This window comes from Lissotriton vulgaris, chromosome 3_1, assembly GCF_964263255.1.
Source record: "Lissotriton vulgaris chromosome 3_1, aLisVul1.2, whole genome shotgun sequence".
Lineage (NCBI taxonomy): Eukaryota > Metazoa > Chordata > Amphibia > Caudata > Salamandridae > Lissotriton > Lissotriton vulgaris.
The window spans coordinates 101,062,830-101,081,962 of NC_141689.1; the positions used below are offsets into that span (position 1 = coordinate 101,062,830).

A 19,133-nucleotide genomic window follows, 5' to 3' on the forward strand; every position below is an offset into this window, starting at 1 on the left:
TACTCCATAAAGTAAGGAAAGTTTATATTGCAATTCATTTATTCCAAATTTTCATTTATCCAAACAGAAGAAATGAGTTCTTGGTTGCACTAATGTGCCGTAAATCATAGCATATCAATTGTAAACATCCTCCTTCAATACAGTGCATATTGACCTATAGGTCATGTGATCAAGCCTTTTCAGGAGGCAAAACGCGACATGACGGGCACGCTGGCACGAACTTAAATAAAATCACTTTCTGCACCAGCAACTTTGGGTCCACTCTTCGTTATTTGGACGTTCTTTGGCAGCGCAAGCTGGCAGGTTGGCGATTTCTTCGATACATATATATATATATATATATATATATATATATATATATATATATATATATATATATATATATATATATATATATTCTCTCAACACAAAATCCCTTGATCCTCTGGACTATTTTCAAAAAAGAGCACTCAAAGTCGCTCTAGCCTGGTTTGCCATATTTTTATTCCTGTGTTTGCAGTTTAGCAAGGTTACAAACGCGTTTCGGCGTTGCCGCCTTCATCAGTGTAAACCAGCATATTTTTCTGGAGTGATTTAAATAAAATCTATTGTGACTTCCTGTCACGTGCTTTAAAAAAAAGACATAAAAAACGGCACAATTCATGTAATTTATGCATTGATCATGGTGGCCATCTCATAGTAGTAAATAACGTGAGCAATCAATCACAAAATATAATTTCAAAGCAATTTGCTACATTTACAAACATTCATATGTTCCATTTTTGAAAACATAATGATTATTTTGTGTATGCTTTCTTTGATATGCGTGTGTAATATTATTTAAACATTTTACTGGTCGCCTATCTTTATGTACTTGGGCCGTTTTCGCCTCGCTCCCAACAATCCCATTGGGAACAGTAGCGAATGGTTCACGGATTTGTGACATAAGATTTATTTTTTAATTAAGCATTGATTGTAGTTTTTTCGATCAAGCCCTGAATGGGCTTTGTCCATAACATTTAATTATTTCATTTGAACTATGGTTGGGCAGATACGTTAGTCTTGTGGATGGATTCTTCTCCTACAGTTATTTCTTATTGTTTTCCCAAATCAGAGATGACAACGTTTTAGATATGTGTCCACATTTCTTCTTCGTTGTTCATGCCTCCTGGGATCTTGGTCTGGAGCTGGATGATGAACCTAGATTCTAGGGTTCGTAGTTTCTTCACCCAGTCACCTCCTCTCTCAGTTCTGACTAGTTGATCCAGTGCGAAGTAGGTAAGTAAATTGCTATTGCTGTTATGCATCATCTCGAAATGCCGAGCTACAGGGTAGCTTTGGTCTTTCAGAGTGATGGCCCTCATGTGCTCAAGGACCCTAAGTTTGGTTTGTTTGATTGTGCTCCCTATATACTTCTTCCCACATGGGCACATTAAGCAATATACAGTGTATTCTGAATTACAATTAAGTAATTTAGTGATCTTAGTTTTATTCTTTTTCCCTGGTATTTGATATTCCTTGACCTTACTTGAATTCTTGCAGGCCTTACATTTCATGCAGGGAAAAAAGCCCAGAGCCACCGGTTTCTTCCTACTTCTGCACTCATAGTGACTATTCACAAGATGGTCCTTGAATGAGTTCCCTCTTCTATAGGAGATGAGGGGATAATTTGAAAGTGTTTTCCCAATTACAGGATCTGTCTTCAAGATTTTCCAGTTTTTTCTCATGACATTGAAGACTTCTGATGTCTTTTCTGAATAACCTGTGATCATTCTAATTTCTGACTTGCCTGATTTTGGTTTGTCTATCAGTAGGTCATTTCTCCCCACTGTGTTGCTTCTTGTCTCTGCTTGATCCAGGATTCCTTTACAGTCTCCCCTCCATCTAAATCTTTCTCTAGATTCTCCCCTTGCTTTTTCAAACTCTGCATTTGTTGAGCAGTTGCGTTTCCTGCGCAACAACTCTCCCAGAGGGATGTTATTAATTACACTTCGTGGATGATAGCTACCTGAGTGTAAAATTGTATTACCCGCTGTGGGCTTGCAATAGACTGCAGTTTGAATAATGTCGTCTTCAACATATACTCGAAGGTCCAAGTAGAAGACTTCACTTTTACTTATGTTGCTGGTGAAGCTGAGGTTTAAACTGTTATTGTTTAGAACCCTGATGTATTCTTCAGCCTCACTTTGTGAACCCCGCCATACCAAGAAAAAGTCATCGATATAGCGAGTCCACTGCATGATATTGTTCATCCATCGCTCATTCCTCCCCGCCCAGGCCACGTGCTTCTCCCACCAGCCCACGAATAAATTCGCGTAGCTGGGGGCGAAGCACGTGCCCATTGCGGTCTCCTGGAGTTGCAAATAGAGCTGCCCTGAGAATAAAAAGATGTTGTTTCTCAGACAGAAGTTTGTTAATTCTAACAGCATCATATTATGACTGCGAAATTTGAGAGCTCTTTTATCTAGGAAACTCTTCATTGCCAATAGTCCATCTTCATGCCTGATTGAGGTATATAGACTTGCAATGTCTAATGTGATTAGGATCATATCATCCTCCCACTTCACACCCTGGATGATTCTTAAAAAGTCTTGTGTGTCTTGCAGGTATGAACTAAGATCCTTAACAAATGGAGAGATAAAATTGTCAATGTAGGTAGAGGTATTCTCTAATAGACTATCCTTCGCAGACACGATTGGTCTTCCTGGGGGCCACACTTTACTTTTATGTACCTTTGGTAGGTGGTAAAACGTGGCTATTTGCGGAAATTCACATTTCAGGTACTTCCAGTCTTTAAAATCCTAGATTCCATCATCTTTCCATTTGATAATCAGTTTATTGAAGGTCACAATACCTTCCGTATGTTTCTCTCTTTTAATTTGGATATAGTGTTCTTTATTTCTCAGTTGGGAAAGTGCCTCATCTTCATATTGGCTGCGTTTTAAGATGACAATGTTTCCACCTTTATCACTAGGTTTTATTATGATATTCTCATCTTCTTTGAGACTCTTGATTATTTCCCATTCCTCTTCTTTCAAGTTCTTTCTTCTCCAATTACTTTCTTCAACTCTTCTATTACAATCTCTTGGAAAGTGTCGATTCCATCATGTGGGTTCTTGGGTTTGTTTTGGATTTAATCATCATGGTGCTTTTACAGCCTTGTTGAGTAATCCCACTTTCTTCCAGCATTTGTGTGGGTTGTATCTCCCAATCCTGCACACTGCTTGTTCCGGTTAGGATCTGTGCTGTAGCAATAGCATCTAGATCACTACCTGTCAATGTCTCAAGAGGATCTTTTTCCTCAATTTCCAACACGTCAATATTTTTAGGATGCATTAAATGAATTTTTTGTAATTTGATCTTACTAATAAATCTAAACAGATCTATTTGTGTCTGCGTGTAGTCAAAAACAGGAGTAGGACAGAAAATTAGTCCAAGTTGTAAAATGTCTTCTTCTTTCTTTTTCAATTCTCTATCAGAAAGATTGACTATAGTGTTTTGTACTGGAAGTGTTGTGTTCATTTCCAATTCTTCCCTCGAGTGCTTCTCGTCACTATTGGGGTAGAGCGTCCTGGAACGGCCCCTCCTGCCCCTCCTCATTTTCCTCTTGATGCTTTTGGAGGAAGTGTTGTTGCTGCTGGTCGTTGTCTTAATCCTCTTATAATTTCGTACTCCTCAAAAAAAGGTTCTAATTCTGGAGCAGATGCAGAAGGTTGTGCCCCTGCTTCTGTGCGGCGTCCGCCGCCTTCAACACCTCTTTCTTCACGAGTATTTCTCACCCGAGATGAATCATCGTCAGATACTTCTGATTCTTCGGTGCTCACAGGGGTTCTATTTCTTAACTTTCCCTGTTGTAATGTCTTCCTTGGAGCGTCGTATTTCTTAGCAAATGTTAAAAAATTTCGATTTGCATAATCTTTTTCATTCCGGATGAATTTAGTTTGTTTTCTCAGTTTGATTGTATTTTCATAGTCAATGAGTCGTTTTTTCATTAGTTCACGCAACTCTTCACATTTTTTGATGTCTTTGTTGCCACTGATTTTCCCCTCAATGTCCTTGATCTCTTCCTGTAGCTTTACTCTATCATTCCATGCATGTTTGACTAGCATTTTTAGCATACCCTGCATCACATTGGTCATAAACTCCGACCATTCACGTAATAGCTCATTATTCGGATTCTCATAAGAGGGGACTGTCAAAATTCTGAGTCCTCTAGGGACACGCCCCACTTCTAAATATTTCTGCAGGCTGGTGGCCTCCCACCACTTGCGAATTTCTTTCTCATATGTCTTTTCAAGTACAGAGAAGAGCTTTACTAGTGAGCTGGGCGCTGTCGTTTCCTCCGATAAGGTATCTCTCTTTTTTGTTCCTGCATGTGGTATAAACAGCGTATCTGCCGCTTTCTCCCATTCACTATCCGTGAACATTTCTTACTGCAAAGTCTATGTTTTTTGATGGTTCAAACCTTCACTTAGGCTTAACGCGGTCTGCCGGAATGTTCAAATAGTAGCGTCGGTCACTCACCAATTCCGGGTTTTCCCAATCACCGGGTTGCCACGGGATCAGTCGTCCTTTCAGGGCTTGTGATTCCATTCTCCGCTCAATCCGCTTGTATCTGGCGCGCTGTGATGTCAATCTCTCGCACGCTTCTTCGGCGGAGCCAGTCAGTAATTAAGTTTTCAAAACACCAGTTCCACCAACCGCCGCTCCACTTCGTCCGTGGGTGCCTCTTACGGCACGGTGGTGTGCGTGATATTTTCTCAACACGAAATGCCTTGATCCTCGGGACTATTTTCAAAAAAGAGCACTCAAAGTCGCTATAGCGTGGTTTGCCATATTTTTATTCCTGTGTTTGCAGTTTAGTAAGGTTACAAACGCGTTTCGGCGTTGCCGCCTTCATCAGTGTAAACCAGCATATTTTTTGGGAGTGATTTAAATAAAATCTATTGTGACTTCCTGTCACGTGCTTTAAAAAGCAGACATAAAAAACGGCACAATTCATGTAATTTATGCATTGATCATGGCGGCCATATTATAGTAGTAAATAACGTGAGCAATCAATCACAAAATATAATTTCAAAGCAATTGGCTACATTTACAAACATTCATATGTTCCATTTTTGAAAACATAATGATTATTTTGTTTATGCTTTCTTTGATATGCGTGTGTAATATTATTTATACATATTACTGGTCGCCTATGTTTATGTACTTGGGCCGTTTTCGCCTCGCTCCCAACAATCCCATTGGGAACAGTGGCGAATGGTTCACGGATTTGAGACATAAGATTTATTTTTTAATTAAGCATTGATTGTAGTTTTTTTCGATCAAGCGCTGAATGGGCTTTGTCCATATCATTTAATTATTTCACTTGAACTATGGTTGGGCAGATACGTTAGTCTTGGGGATGGATTCTTCTCCTACAGTTATTTCTTATTGTTTTCCCAAATCAGAGATGACAACGTTTTAGATATGTGTCCACATTTCTTCTTCGTTGTTCATGCCTCCTGGGATCTTGGTCTGGAGCTGAATGATGAACCTATATTCTAAGGTTCGTAGTTTCTTCACCCAGTCACCTCCTCTCTCAGTTCTGACTAGTTGATCCAATGCGAAGTAGGTAAGTAAATTGCTATTGCTGTTATGCATCATCTCGAAATGCCGAGCTACAGGGTAGCTTTGGTCTTTCAGAGGGATGGCCCTCATGTGCTCAAGGACCCTAAGTTTGTTTTGTTTGATTGTGCTCCCTATATACTTCTTCCCACAGGGGCACATTAAGCAATATACCGTGTATTCTGAATTACAATTAAGTAATTTAGTGATCTTAGTTTTATTCTTTTTCCCTGGTATTTGATATTCCTTGACCTTACTTGAATTCTTCAGGCCTTACATTTCATGCACGGAAAAAAGCCCAGAGCCACCGGTTTCTTCCTACTTCTGCACTCATAGTGACTATTCACAAGATGGTCCTTGAATGAGTTCCCTTTTCTATTGGAGATGAGGGGATAATTTGAAAGTGTTTTCCCAATTACAGGATCTGTCTTCAAGATTTTCCAGTTTTTTCTCATGACATTGAAGACTTCTGATGACTTTTCTGACTAACCTGTGATCATTCTAATTTCTGACTTGCCTGATTTTGGTTTGTCTATCAGTAGGTCATTTCTCCCCACTGTGTTGCTTCTTGTCTCTGCTTGATCCAGGATTCCTTTAAACAAAAAAAAAAAATATATATATATATATATATATATATATATATATATATATATATATATATATATATATATATATATATATATATATATATATATATATATATATATATATATATATATAGAAAAGGCATTGAAAATGGTGAACCACAAGGACCATAAGACATTGCAAGCCAAGAGAGGCGGGGACAAATCTACAAATTAAGCATAAAGCTGCGTGGTTTCACAAAAATGAACATAGAAGTTACGGCGTACCTTTGAGAAAGTTCGAGAGAGAACGAAACATGTCAGGATTGCCGTGGGTTTTTAATAAAGAATGCAAGCTCCATTGTTGGTGTGCGGCTGATCTCTTCTACAAGGAAGATGTTGTGGCAATATATATATATATATATATATATATATATATATATATATATATATATATATATATATGCTGTTCCACTCTTAAATCAAGCTGCCAACGCGTTTCAAGGTACTGTGACCCCTTCTTCTTGGGCTGAGCAAATGCCATTTGACACTCGCATCATTAACATTTCCGGTTTTATTTGCATTCCGCCCCCAGGGGACATTGTCTCAGTGTAGTCACTTTTAAAATGCCTGATGGTACCTGAAGTCCTAAATGTGAGAATAGTTATAACTTTAGTAACTACAAATGTTCGGTTTGTTATATTTAAAGCAAATTCTTCCTGTAGTAGGTTGTGTCCCAGAAAGCAGGCTCAATCTGCATATCGAGCGATGTGCTGATCCACATTTGCATAGTTCAAACCGGCAGCCTCGCTCAGCTGGTAGGGTAGAAGAAGGGGTCAAAGGACCTTGAAACGCGTTGGCAGCTTGATTCAAGAGTGGAACAGCAAGGCAGGCTGCGTTTTTAATGCCGAAGGCAGAGCAATGTCGTGTGCACTTCCAAATGCTTCAGGGCAAAGTGTGGAAAATAATTTGACACGGCGGTCCGGCCGTGGGGAGCTGCACCATCAACCAGCTGGATGGGAAGCTAACTACCAGCTGAGCGAGGCTGCCGGTAAAAATACAGGATGCAACAATGCTTGGCAGTTCGGGCTGGACTGCTCCCATGAGGCACAGGGTCAGACTGATTTGCATATGGCCATGTCTGAGCTGGGGTGGCAGTTTGGGCTAAAGAACGGTGATGGATTAAACCCTGATCTGTTTACTGGGTGTGAGTGTTTGATTGGTTCAGATGCTTTGTCGGTCACCACCCCCTTTTGTACCGCTTTGTTCGCCATAAGTTTGCAGGGTATGCTCAGACGTAAGTCCCTTGCTCACTGTGCCACTGAATTCAAGCAAGCCCGGCTGAATACGGCTGCAATGCCAGAAACCGGTCTCTAGGAAGCTTGTTTCCGGTCCAGGGAAGACATGGCTTGGCAGTTCGGGCTGGACTGTTCCCATGAGGCACAGGGTCAGACTGATTTGCATATGGCCATGTCTGAACTGGGGTGGCAGAGTGGGCTAAAGAACGGTGATAGATTAAACCCAGATCTGTTGACTGGGTGTGAGTGTTTGATTGGTTCAGATGCTCCGTCCATCACCACCCCCTTTTGTACCGATTTGTTCGACATAAGTTGGCAGGGTATGCTCAGACGTGAGTCCCTTGCTCACTTTGCCACTTGATTCAAGCAAGCCTGGCTGAAGACGGCTGCAATGTCTGAAACCGGTCCTGGAAAGCTTGTTTCCGGTCCAGGGAAGGCATGGCTTGACAGTTCGGGCTGGACTGTTCCCATGAGGCACAGGGTCAGACTGATTTGCATATGGCCATGTCTGAACCGGGGTGGCAGATTGTTCTAAAGAACGGTGATGGATTAAACCCAGATCTGTTGACTGGGTGTGAGTGTTTGATTGGTTCAGATGCTCCGTCCATCACCACCCCCTTTTGTACTGCTTTGTTCGCCATAAGTTGGCAGGGTATACTCAGACATGAGTCCCTTGCTCACTTTGCCACTGGATTCAAGCAAGCCTGGCTTAAGACGTCTGCAATGCAAGAAATCGGTCCTAGGAAGCTTGTTTCCGGTCCAGGAAAGGCATTGCTTGGCAATTCGGGCTGGACAGTTCCCATGAGGCACAGGGTAAGACTTATTTGCATATGGCCATGTCTGAACTGGGGTGGCAGAGTGGGCAAAAGAATGGTGATGGATTAAACCCAGATCTGTTGACTGGGTGTGAGTGTTTGATTGGTTCAGATGCTCCGTCCATCACCACCCCCTTTTGTACCGCTTTGTTCGCCATAAGTTGGGAGGGTATGCTCAGACGTGAGTCCCTTGCTCACTATGCCACTGGATTCATACAAGCCTGGCTGAAGACAGCTGCAATGCCAGAAACCGGTCCTGGGAAGCTTGTTTCTGGTCCAGGGAAGGCATTGCTTGGCAGTTCGAGGTGGACTGTTCCCATGAGGCACAGGGTCAGACTGATTTGCATATGGCTTAGTCTGAACTGGGGTGGCAGAGTGGGCTAAAGAACGGTGATGGATTAAACCCAGATCTGTTGACTGGGTGTGAGTGTTTGATTGGTTCAGATGCTCCGTCCATCACCACCCCCTTTGGTACCACTGTGGCGGGCGCATTCTAGTTTCCCCGACGGGACCCCGCACTTAATTGTGGGCGGTCCCTTTCCACGATGGGATGGTGGGCAGACTAAGTCTGCCCGTCATCCTAATGACCCCCTAATTCTCTTAAATATTTCAACTTTTGGTAAAAGTGCAAATCGTTTTTTTTAACTCATATAGTCAAGTTCTGTGTGTGTGATCTCCCAAACACATGGACTGCAGTAGGGCTTTACTAAAAACGACATGGCAGTCGCGGCTCGGGGGGAGAGTTTGTCATGCGGGAAGGGTGTCGCGGGGGAGGGTGTCGCACAAGAGTGGGGTCCGCAGGAGAGTTTTAAAATAAATAAGAAAAATTCCACCTGAGCAGTTCCGGTCCATAGGCGCATCACTGCTGGCAAATGGGTGGTAACCCCTCTCAGCCAGTCCTGACGCTCCCAGCAGCGCCTGGATTGACTTAGGGCACAGTTACTCTCCGCCTGCCTGCCCATTATGAGACTGAGGTTTGAGACTTTGCTCAACCCTCGCTCTCCTAATGGGCATGCGCCAGCCTGTGCAGACACTAGTGCGCATGACTGGGCACGGTAGACTAATTCGCCAACCTTCCCCAGTTATGCGCACTTGTGGTGCTGCCTGCTGCCCCTGGTCTGACAATCATGTCAGTCAACATGTTGGACTGCCCACCCCCTAGAATCTCTGAAAGGGATGGGTGGTCCGACATCATGCTGACTGACATGATTGTCAGTTCTCCCTCAGCATCTCTGAACTTTAGTAAACTGAGAGTTTACTTAAGTTCAGAGATGCTGAGGGAGCTGCGGGTGCGGGGCAACGTCCGAGCGCCCTAATGGACGCACCGCCCCTGTATATACATATGTATCTGCAGAACTCCAATCTTCACTCGCTCTTGTTGGGAATGGAAACAGGAGCAGAGACCACAAATCAGTGCAGATTTAGATTTTTTTCCGTTCCAACAAAGACAGCAGCATGACGCGTTTAAACACCGGAGGGTCTTGATCATATGACATACATATATACATATATATAGTGCATAGTCATTACACAGAAGAATCTACCTCAAAAAGAATACGGATATCAGGATTTCTTTCTTGTACAAAATGCAAGGCTTGTAGGAACAGTACCAAAGTAAAAGATTATGCAATCCCAGGAAAGAAAAATAAGCTAAGTATCAACAAATTTATGAACTGTAATTTGAGCTTTGTTGTATACTGTCTAGTCTGCCCCTGTGGTCTCCAGTACATCAGCAGTACTATTCATCCTGCCAAAAAACGTGTGCTGGAGCACACAAGATCAATTACGAATAAAAACACCTCGTACCCAGTAGCGAGACATTTTGCTGAGTTTCACAATGCAAAAAGTGATAAACTTCGCTACTTCTGTCTGGATCAGATTCTTCTGACCGAAAGAGGGGGTGACAAATTGAAGCTCCTTAGACAGTTAGAATCGAGGCTTATTGTAGAATTGAGGACTAGTGTACACCTGGGTTTAAACATGGAGGAGGAACTGTGGTCCCATATAGGGTAATACCAAGTTCTTTTTTTTCCCCGGAGTTCTCTATTTCCTTGTGCTTCCCTGTACCACATTTCTGTATATATTTCTTTGTACATATAAAAAATATTTTTCTTTATATTTCCTTTTAAATTGTTAGAAATTGAGGATCCTATTGCATAGCATAATTGAATTCTGTATTGTGACATTGCCCTTTAAGGGCGTGATTGAGAAGGAGGATTGCAAGGTAAAGCATTCAACCTTATGCAACCATGACAAAAGTGAGACAAATACAGTGCGAACACGGGCCACATATAGAGATATATTGAGCGGGGTGGGTTTATAGGTATTTATTGGTCCTTATAACATCGCAACTGGGTAATATTGCAAATAACAAACAATGAAAATGCACATGGATAACTGTGAATTATAAACTTGTATTTTCAATTTGATTATGCATATATTTCGAAAGATTCTCCTTTTTAGGTTGTTTGTTGTTTTTTGTCAACTGAATAATTCATAATATGGTCATTCAAGTATTGTTGAAATGCTTTTACGGATATACCGGTAAAAATGTAGTCCATTAACTATGTCAGTGATTCAGGACGGTGACTGCTACCCAATGAAATGTAATGATGTTAAAAGGCCCAATGTGGCATGTATTCACTGACACAGACAAATGCCAGGCGGCTGAGACGCGTTTGTCAGTATCTGTTTTTCCCTAGAGCCACGAAAGAATACATTTCTTGAATATTTAAGGAGCCTGAGTGCGCAGCGTGGTTCTTGGAACTTTTCCTGCTGTTGATTGACACACAGGATTGCTCCAGTGGGCTGCGACATCCGCCACGCTAGAGAGCAAGCAACCTTTGGGCGGTAAACGTGTTACGAGATATATACATATATATATGGCTGTACTTACCGTACCTCTGGTTGATGCTGCCTTGCTGCAATAAAGAAATTGTGAGAAGGCCTCCCATTGTCGGGTGTTTCACATGGAACATATATATATATATATATGTATATATATATATATATATCTATCTATATATTCATATATATATATATATATATATATATATATATATATATTACATATATATGTACACACATACACACATGTATCTATAGTGTGAGTCCCCCTCTGAGTTTCACTTCTAGAAACACCAATGTGTTTAGGAATAAAGGCAGTAAAAGGTGGAATGTGAAGCAAAAGTGGTCACTGTATTTGATTGTTGGATACAAAAGAAAACAGGTAAAATTCACTTCGAAAAGCATGTACACTTCATTACAATGTGGGTCGGAAAGCATTCCGACCGACTCACAATCAGGGAATCCTACTGCCAAATTACGATGTTTCCAAACACTGTTTGGTCAGACTCCCATTGACTTCAATGGGAGCTTGTGTTCCGACCGACAACACAGGCTCCCATGGAAGAAAGGGGTGGTTGTGGAAAACCTGGCACCCTGTGGTGGGCACCGCATGCATGGTTGGAAAAGGGTGACCCATGGGTAACTCCGTGGCCCAAACCGGAGGACTCCAGGTGAAGGGGGGCCTGCTACCGGCCCTCAAAGTCAATTTCCGACAGCCGATCTGTGTCAGACAAACCGAGACGGAAAGACTGTCCGAATCCGAAATCGTAGTACGTTGGTCAGAAACATGGTCCATAGACCTGTATGAGTGGGCTCTTACAGACTCGGTTTCTCTGAATGCCTTTTGGAACCAAGTCGGAAAGACTGAATGGTTACCTTTCATCATAATCGGTTGGTCGGAAATGTTTCTGAGTCAGTCGCAAACATGGGGGCCAACACGGATTTGGATGAACCGAATGCCGTTCAGAGCCTTACCGACCGACATCGTAATGAGGCCCTTAGTGCGAGCTGTCCAAAGCCATTAACTAACATTTTGTTACTGCAATAGGTTGGTTGTGCATGTAGTTACAGTTGATATATCGTAAGAGGGGATCATCAGCTATTCATGCAATACTTACTAATGTCGCCTCCAATTTTACACGATCTGCGCAAACGCTCTTCCTTTGCTTGTAATGTCTGAAAAGAAGATCCGATTCTTGCCAGACTTTGCATGATCTGGTAACCTAAAAAACACAATTCATACTTATTTATCATATTATTTAATCAGTCCACTTATTTAATGACCCACCCAGTATTCTGCCAAAATATAGTCTCAAAAGTATTATATAACAAACATTTAATTTCAAAAATATCATGGGACAATTTATACAAGGTGAGAATATAATTTTGTAAGTGTTTTGTATATGGTTTTTAAAATATAGTTGTACATATTATTGATTTTATTTAGTTGAATTTTATTGGAGTTTATAAATTGTTATTATTATAATGTTAAGTATTTTTAATTATTTGGTGTGTTTTTGTCAGGACTTTGTATTTGTAGGGGAATAGATTGAGATGTTTTTTAAAAGTTTAGTTTTTTAGTATAATGTTTTTTATTTGCTAATTAGCTCATTAGTGATGCATTTGGTTTAGATGTTTAACACATAATATGTAAATGTTGTAAATATGTTTTATTTGAAAAATGATGTAATAAATATTTGATTTAAATAGTTTTAATAACGTTGCTATGCATGTCATAGTGATATGCTTCAAGCTTTTTGAATAATAATTATTATAATATAACTATATTTGTATTATTTTTTTCTGTTATTAATGTAATGTGTGCTGTGGGAATTTTCGGGCACTTTGGAGGGAAGTGTTTTTTTAATTTGTTGATTGACTTCATTTTTTAAATATTATTTTTGTGTGCAATTTCGTATGTTGATTGTTCAAAACAGAATCTGTTTATAGGCAAATGTTTTAAATACTTTGTTTATCTATTCTATATATATATTTAATTTATTTTACATGGGCTTAGGTAGGGAAAATTAAATCCAAACCTTCTAAAATGTCACATTTACCTTACTGTTGCCCATGTTGGTGTGGAAATGGTAGTTCTGACCAAACCAAAATCCAACACTTTCCCACTATTTTTATTCTAAATCTAACCCCTCCAAAGACTAACATTTTCCCTACTGTTGCTGATGTTGGAGTGGCAAAAGGAAATCTGACTGCTCCAATAGCCAACCTGTTCCAAAGTTTGGAGAGGAAATAGTATATTTGACCCATCAAGAGTCCAGTATTTGCCCAACAGTTGCTTACGTCAGAGTGATAAAAGTAAACCTAACCTCTTCAAAATCTCTTTCACTGCTGTTGAACAGGTTGGAGTGGATTTGACCACTCGAGTCAGATGTTTTCAAAATATATATTTGTTTTTAATATTAAAAATTATTCTAATGTAAGTTTTTAAATATTTTTTGTAGCAATACTTTTATTAATGTATTATTTATTTTAATTTTACAACTGTATGTTTAGTATTTTTTCAATTATTTTAAAATAAATGTATTTCAAGTTAGTAAGTTAGATTTTATTTAATGTATTTTATGGTATGAATATATATATTTAAATGGTAAATTATTTTTAAAGGTAATCGATGTTTTAAAGTTAACACAGTGTATAATAGATGAATTTTGATAAACCTACCTAATTTTGACAATATTCTGGTCACCTATGTTTTTCTCATCAACATTTTTTGATTTTTACATGTAAAGTATGTAAAGCCAATATTTGTGTCCGCAATATTTTTGGCTGAATTTTTCGTAGCACCCCAAATGCAGATTTTAACTCAAAGCTCAGGCTGTTGTTCCACTGTCATGTATGTTGCTGGAATCTAGCTTTGAAAAACATTGGGGCTCATGTATGTATGTATTTATTTAGTGTTGGACCTGACATCCTTTGCTTTGTTTTCCCCCACCTTTTTGCCTTCAAAACTGTTTTTGCTGACTTGCTTTTTGCTGCTGCTTCAGGGCTCTGTAACTTTACAAATGCTAATCACTGCTCATAGCTTTTCAAACATGTCTCAGGCCTGTGAGTGCACTTTAAAAGTGTGATTTCAACCTTGCAAAATACAACTTTTCTAGGCCTAGACCTTCCTTTTAATGCTTATAAGTCACACCTATGGTAGGCCCTAAACAGACTATAGGACAGGGTGCAGTGTTTTTAAAAATGTGGACATGTACTTTTAACTTTTACATGTGCTGGTAGTAATTAATGAAAAATAACTTGCAATTGAGAGCAATTAGGAATGTTGAGTTCAGTGTGTAAAGAATTCTATTTATAAACCTCTTTAACTGTAAAGCCGTATATTGAGTCACAGTTTGAAAATGCCACTTTTATAAAGTTTGCATTTTTATGTCCCAACCATTTGGTGCCTGCAGCATGTATCCTGGGCCACATGACTAGATGTAGCTGGCAGTTGGACTTTGTGTATTGCTCCCAGACAGTGGAACAAAGAGGGAACAGGTGTTGGCAGGATGGGCCATTTTTAACTTGACGAGAGGCAGGAGCAGTCACCTACCACTATTGCACATCACAGAGGCTCTGCTTGTGCACTCAGCATTTTGTGTTTTCCCAGACAAACTGGGGCCATGGCAGGGTGGCATAAAGTTCCAAACAACTTCTAAGGTGGAAACCTTCAGATCTTTAAAACTGGCACCGGGTAGATCCAACACGTCACTACACCTCTGGACCTGTAGAAGCCTCCAAAGGACTGCTGTGCTGCTCTGCTTCAAGAAGGACTGCTACTCTGCTGCACTACTGCCTGATCGAGAAGGACTGGGCCGGATCTTTAACCCAGGACCACTAGACTCACTGGGTGGGCTAGTTGGCTGGCTTCCTGATTAGAGCCTAGATTCTTATCTGATAAGGTAAAGAGCAGGCTGTTAGCAGAAAAGTGGGAAGACCTTGGACATTGTTATGAGATTAGAGCGGGAGGTAAAGTAGAGGACTTTAATCTTGGATGAATTGAGCATAAAGGACCAGAGGACATCATGGGTCGAACTGCATCGAAACGTTCAGAGATGGATGATTGGAGTTAACTAGTGAAGATTGGGAAGAGAAGACGTTTTGCTTACTCTTAGCATAAAGATGATAGGAGGAACTAAAGGACGAAATGATGTAATTGAGCAGAGAATTCTAGAGAGAGAGTAGGAGAGGATCAAGAACTGATCCTTGAGTGCACCCGCAGGAAGCAGTGTCAATGGGGAAATATTGGATTCCCACTGTGAATGAGGGGGCAGGAGGGCAATCCATAAAGAGCTTTATCACTGGTGCAGAAAAACTGAGTACTGTGAAGTGATTAAGAGTGTCTAAAGCAGTATTACTCATTTTATCGACGATCAAAGACTGAAAGGACCCACCTACATATCTTTGGTGCTCCCACCTACATATCTTTGGTGCTATAATTTACATGTTACTGTCCGGATACACCGCCTAAGGATGTATGTATTATTATGTGACCTATTGTATATTGCTTTTTACCCCTTTTCGATTTATTCTACTGTACTGTTCTTCTGTAATATTGTATGTTTTTGAGTCTGTACTATGTGTATTTTATTTACTACTGAAACTCCCAATAAAAACCTCTGTGAATAAAAAAAAAAAAAAGACTGAAAGGACACACGTGGTTTTAGACCTGTGATGATAAGGTCAATCACAGATTACTGGGGTGGCCAGTATGAATATCATAGGATACTAGGATACTGTGAGCTGCACTATAGGACAATTCAAATGCTCGTCCAAGGGTAGTGTGGCCCTTACTACTTGAATGTATGAGTGTGCATTCTAAAGTGTTGTGACCTATGTTATATGCCTATATGAGTGTGCATTCTTAAGTGATGTAACCTATGTCATATGACTGCATGAGTGTACATTTAGAGTACTGTGACCCACAATTTTTGACAGTAAAAGTGTGCATTACAGGGTACTGTCGCCTACATTATATGTTTTTATGAATGTGCATTCTAGCGTAATGCGACATGTAGTGTATGATTTTATGAGTGTGCATTTTAGAGTGCTGTCAGATAGATTTTGTGACAGTAAATACGTGCATTATAGGGTACTGTGACCTAAATTATATGATTGTACGAATGTGCACTCTAGAATATAGGGACTCACATTAGCCCACAGCATTCAGGGTAATGAGACCTACAGTATATCGTTTTATAATAATGTGACTTACTTTTTTTGACAGTATCTGTGTGCATTCTAGGGTACTGTAACCTAAATTATATACTTGAGTTTGCATTCTAGGATACTGTGACCTGCATTCTATGAGAGTATGGCTGTGCATCCTAGGGTTCTGTGACCTGCATTCCATGAGAGTATGGTAGTGCATTCTAGGATGCTGTGACCTGCATTCTATGAGAGTATGACTGTGCATTCTAGAGTACTGAGACCTATATTCTATGACAGTATGAATGTGTATTCTAGGGTACTGAGACCTATATTGTATGAGTGTATGACAGTGCCTTTTAGAGTACTGAGACCTGTATTCTATGAGAATATGAATGTGCATTATAGGGTACTGTGACCTGCATTCTATGAGAGTATGACTTTGGGTTATTGAGCACTGTGACCTATATTTTATCAGAGTATGACTGTGCCTTCTAGAGTACTGAAATCTATATTCTATGAGAGTATGAATGTTTGAAAATAAACACTACAGTGTGCGTCTTGCGCGTGCACATGTGCACATGCAAGACATACAACGTATTGTTTTTTTAAATATAGAAGGACACGAGAGGAGCAGGAAGGAGAGCGGCAGAAACACAGGTAAGTGCTTTATTTTTATATTTTTAAAGCATTTGGGAGGGGGGGAGGGATTGGCTAACTCTGTTCCGCCATCGAGGCAGAGTTTTGCCTACCTCCGCTTTCGCCACGGAGAGCGGAGTAGGCAAATCTCCGCAAACTCCGCTCGACTGAGCTACCCACCCAGGGTTAACTATGACCTGCATTCTATGAGAATATGCCTTTGCATTCTAGAGCACTGAGACCTATATTCTATGATAGTATGATTTTTCGTTCTAGACTACTGTGACCTATATTCTATGAGAGAATGACTGTGCCTTCTAGAGCACTGATATCTATATTGATGAGAGTAGGAATGTGCATTCTAGGGTACTATTACCCGAATTCCAAGAGAGTATGACTGTGCGTTCTAGAGTACTATGACCTTTATTCTATGAGAGTATGACTGCATTCTGGAGTATTGAGACTTATCTTCTATGAAAGTATGGCTGTGCATTCCAGGGCACTGATACGTATATTCTATCAGAATATGGCTGTGCATTCTAGAGTACTGAGAACTATATTCTATGAGAGTACGACTGTGCATTCAAGAGTACTGAGACTTACAGTCTATGAGCATATGACCGTGCATTCTAGCGCACTCTGACCTACATTCTAAGAGAGTATGACTGTGTGTTCCAGATTACAGAGACCAATATTCTATGGGAGTATGGCTGTGCATTCTAGAGTACTGAGAACTATATTCTATGACAGTATGGCTGTGCATTCTAGAGTACTGAGACCTATATTCTATGAAAGCACGACTTGCCTTCTAGAGTGCTAAGATATATATTCTATGAGAATATGGCTGTGCATTCTAGAGAACTGTAAACTATATTATATGAGAGTATGGCTGTGCATTCTAGAGTACTGAGAAGTATTTTCCATGAGAGTATGGCTGTGCATTCTAGGGTACTGTGACCTATATTCTATGAGAGTATTTCTGTGTGTTCTAGAGTAATGAGACCTATATTCTATGAGAGTATGGCTGTGCATTCTAGAGTACTGAGACCTACATTCTATGAGAGTATGCATGTGCATTCTAGGGCACTGTGACCTGCATTACTTGAGAGTATGACTGTGCGTTCTAGACTACTGTGACATAAATTCTGGGAGAGTATGACTATGCATTCTAGACTACTGAGACCTATATTCTATGAGAGCATGACTGTTCCATCTGGAGTACTGTGACCTATATTCTTTCAGAGTATGACTGTGCCTGGAGAACAGAGACCTATATTCTATGAGAGTATGTTGTGCATTCTAGGGTACTGTGACATATATTCTATGAGAGTATTTCTGTGTGTTCTAGAGTAATGAGACCTATATTCTATGAGAGTATGGCTGTGCATTCTAGAGTACTGAGACCTGCATTCTAACAGAGTATGATTGTTCCTTCTAGAGTACTGAGGCCTACATTCTGAGAGTATGCATGTGCGTTCTATGGTACTGTGACCTGCATTCCATGAGAGTATGACTGTGTTTTCTGGAGTACTGTGAACTATATTCTATGAGGGTATGACTGTGCATTCTAGAGTACCGACACCTTTAGTCTCTGAGAGCATGACTGTTCCTTTTAGAGTACTGTGACCTATATTGTGTAAGAATATGACAGAGCCTTCTAGAGTACGGATACCTATATTCTGTGAGAGTACGAATGTGTCTTTTAAGGTACTGTAACCTGCATTCAATGAGAGTATGACTGTGTGTTCTAGAGTTCTGAGACCTGCATTCTATCATAGTATGGCTGTTCCATCAAGAGTACTGAGCCCTATATTCTATGAGAGTACGACTGTGCCTTGTAGAGTAATGAGACCTACATTCTATGAGAGTATGACTGTACCTTCTAGAGTACTGATACCAATATTCTACGAGAGTATGATAGTTCCTTCTAGAGTACTGAGCCCTACATTCCATGAGACTATGACTGTGCCTTATAGAGAACTGAGACCTATATTCCATGAGAGTATTCCTGTTCCGTCTAGAGTACTGAGGAGTGTATTCAATGAGAGGATGGCTGTGTATTTTAGAGTACTGAGAAGTATATTCTGCAACAGTACGGCTGTGCATTCTAGGGTACTGAGACCTTCATTCTTTGAGAGTATGGCTGTGCTTTCTAGAGTTCTGACACTAATATTCTAAGAGCATATGAGGTGCATTCTAGGGTACTGTGACCTGCATTCTATTAGAGTATG

At 40.3% G+C, this 19,133-nt stretch overlaps 1 protein-coding gene across 3 annotated transcripts in view; it reads right to left on the bottom strand.

The window, feature by feature from the left end:
- Window positions 1-19,133, bottom strand: part of LOC147726026 (C-type lectin domain family 4 member F-like) — a 152,856-nt gene that overhangs the window by 32,627 nt on the left and 101,096 nt on the right. For all 3 annotated transcript variants that reach the window (XM_086962858.1, XM_086962857.1, XM_086962856.1), the window contains one exon: window positions 12,231-12,335. In XM_086962858.1, the coding sequence (XP_086818984.1) occupies window positions 12,231-12,335 (105 nt within the window). The remainder of the gene's footprint in view (window positions 1-12,230; window positions 12,336-19,133) is intronic.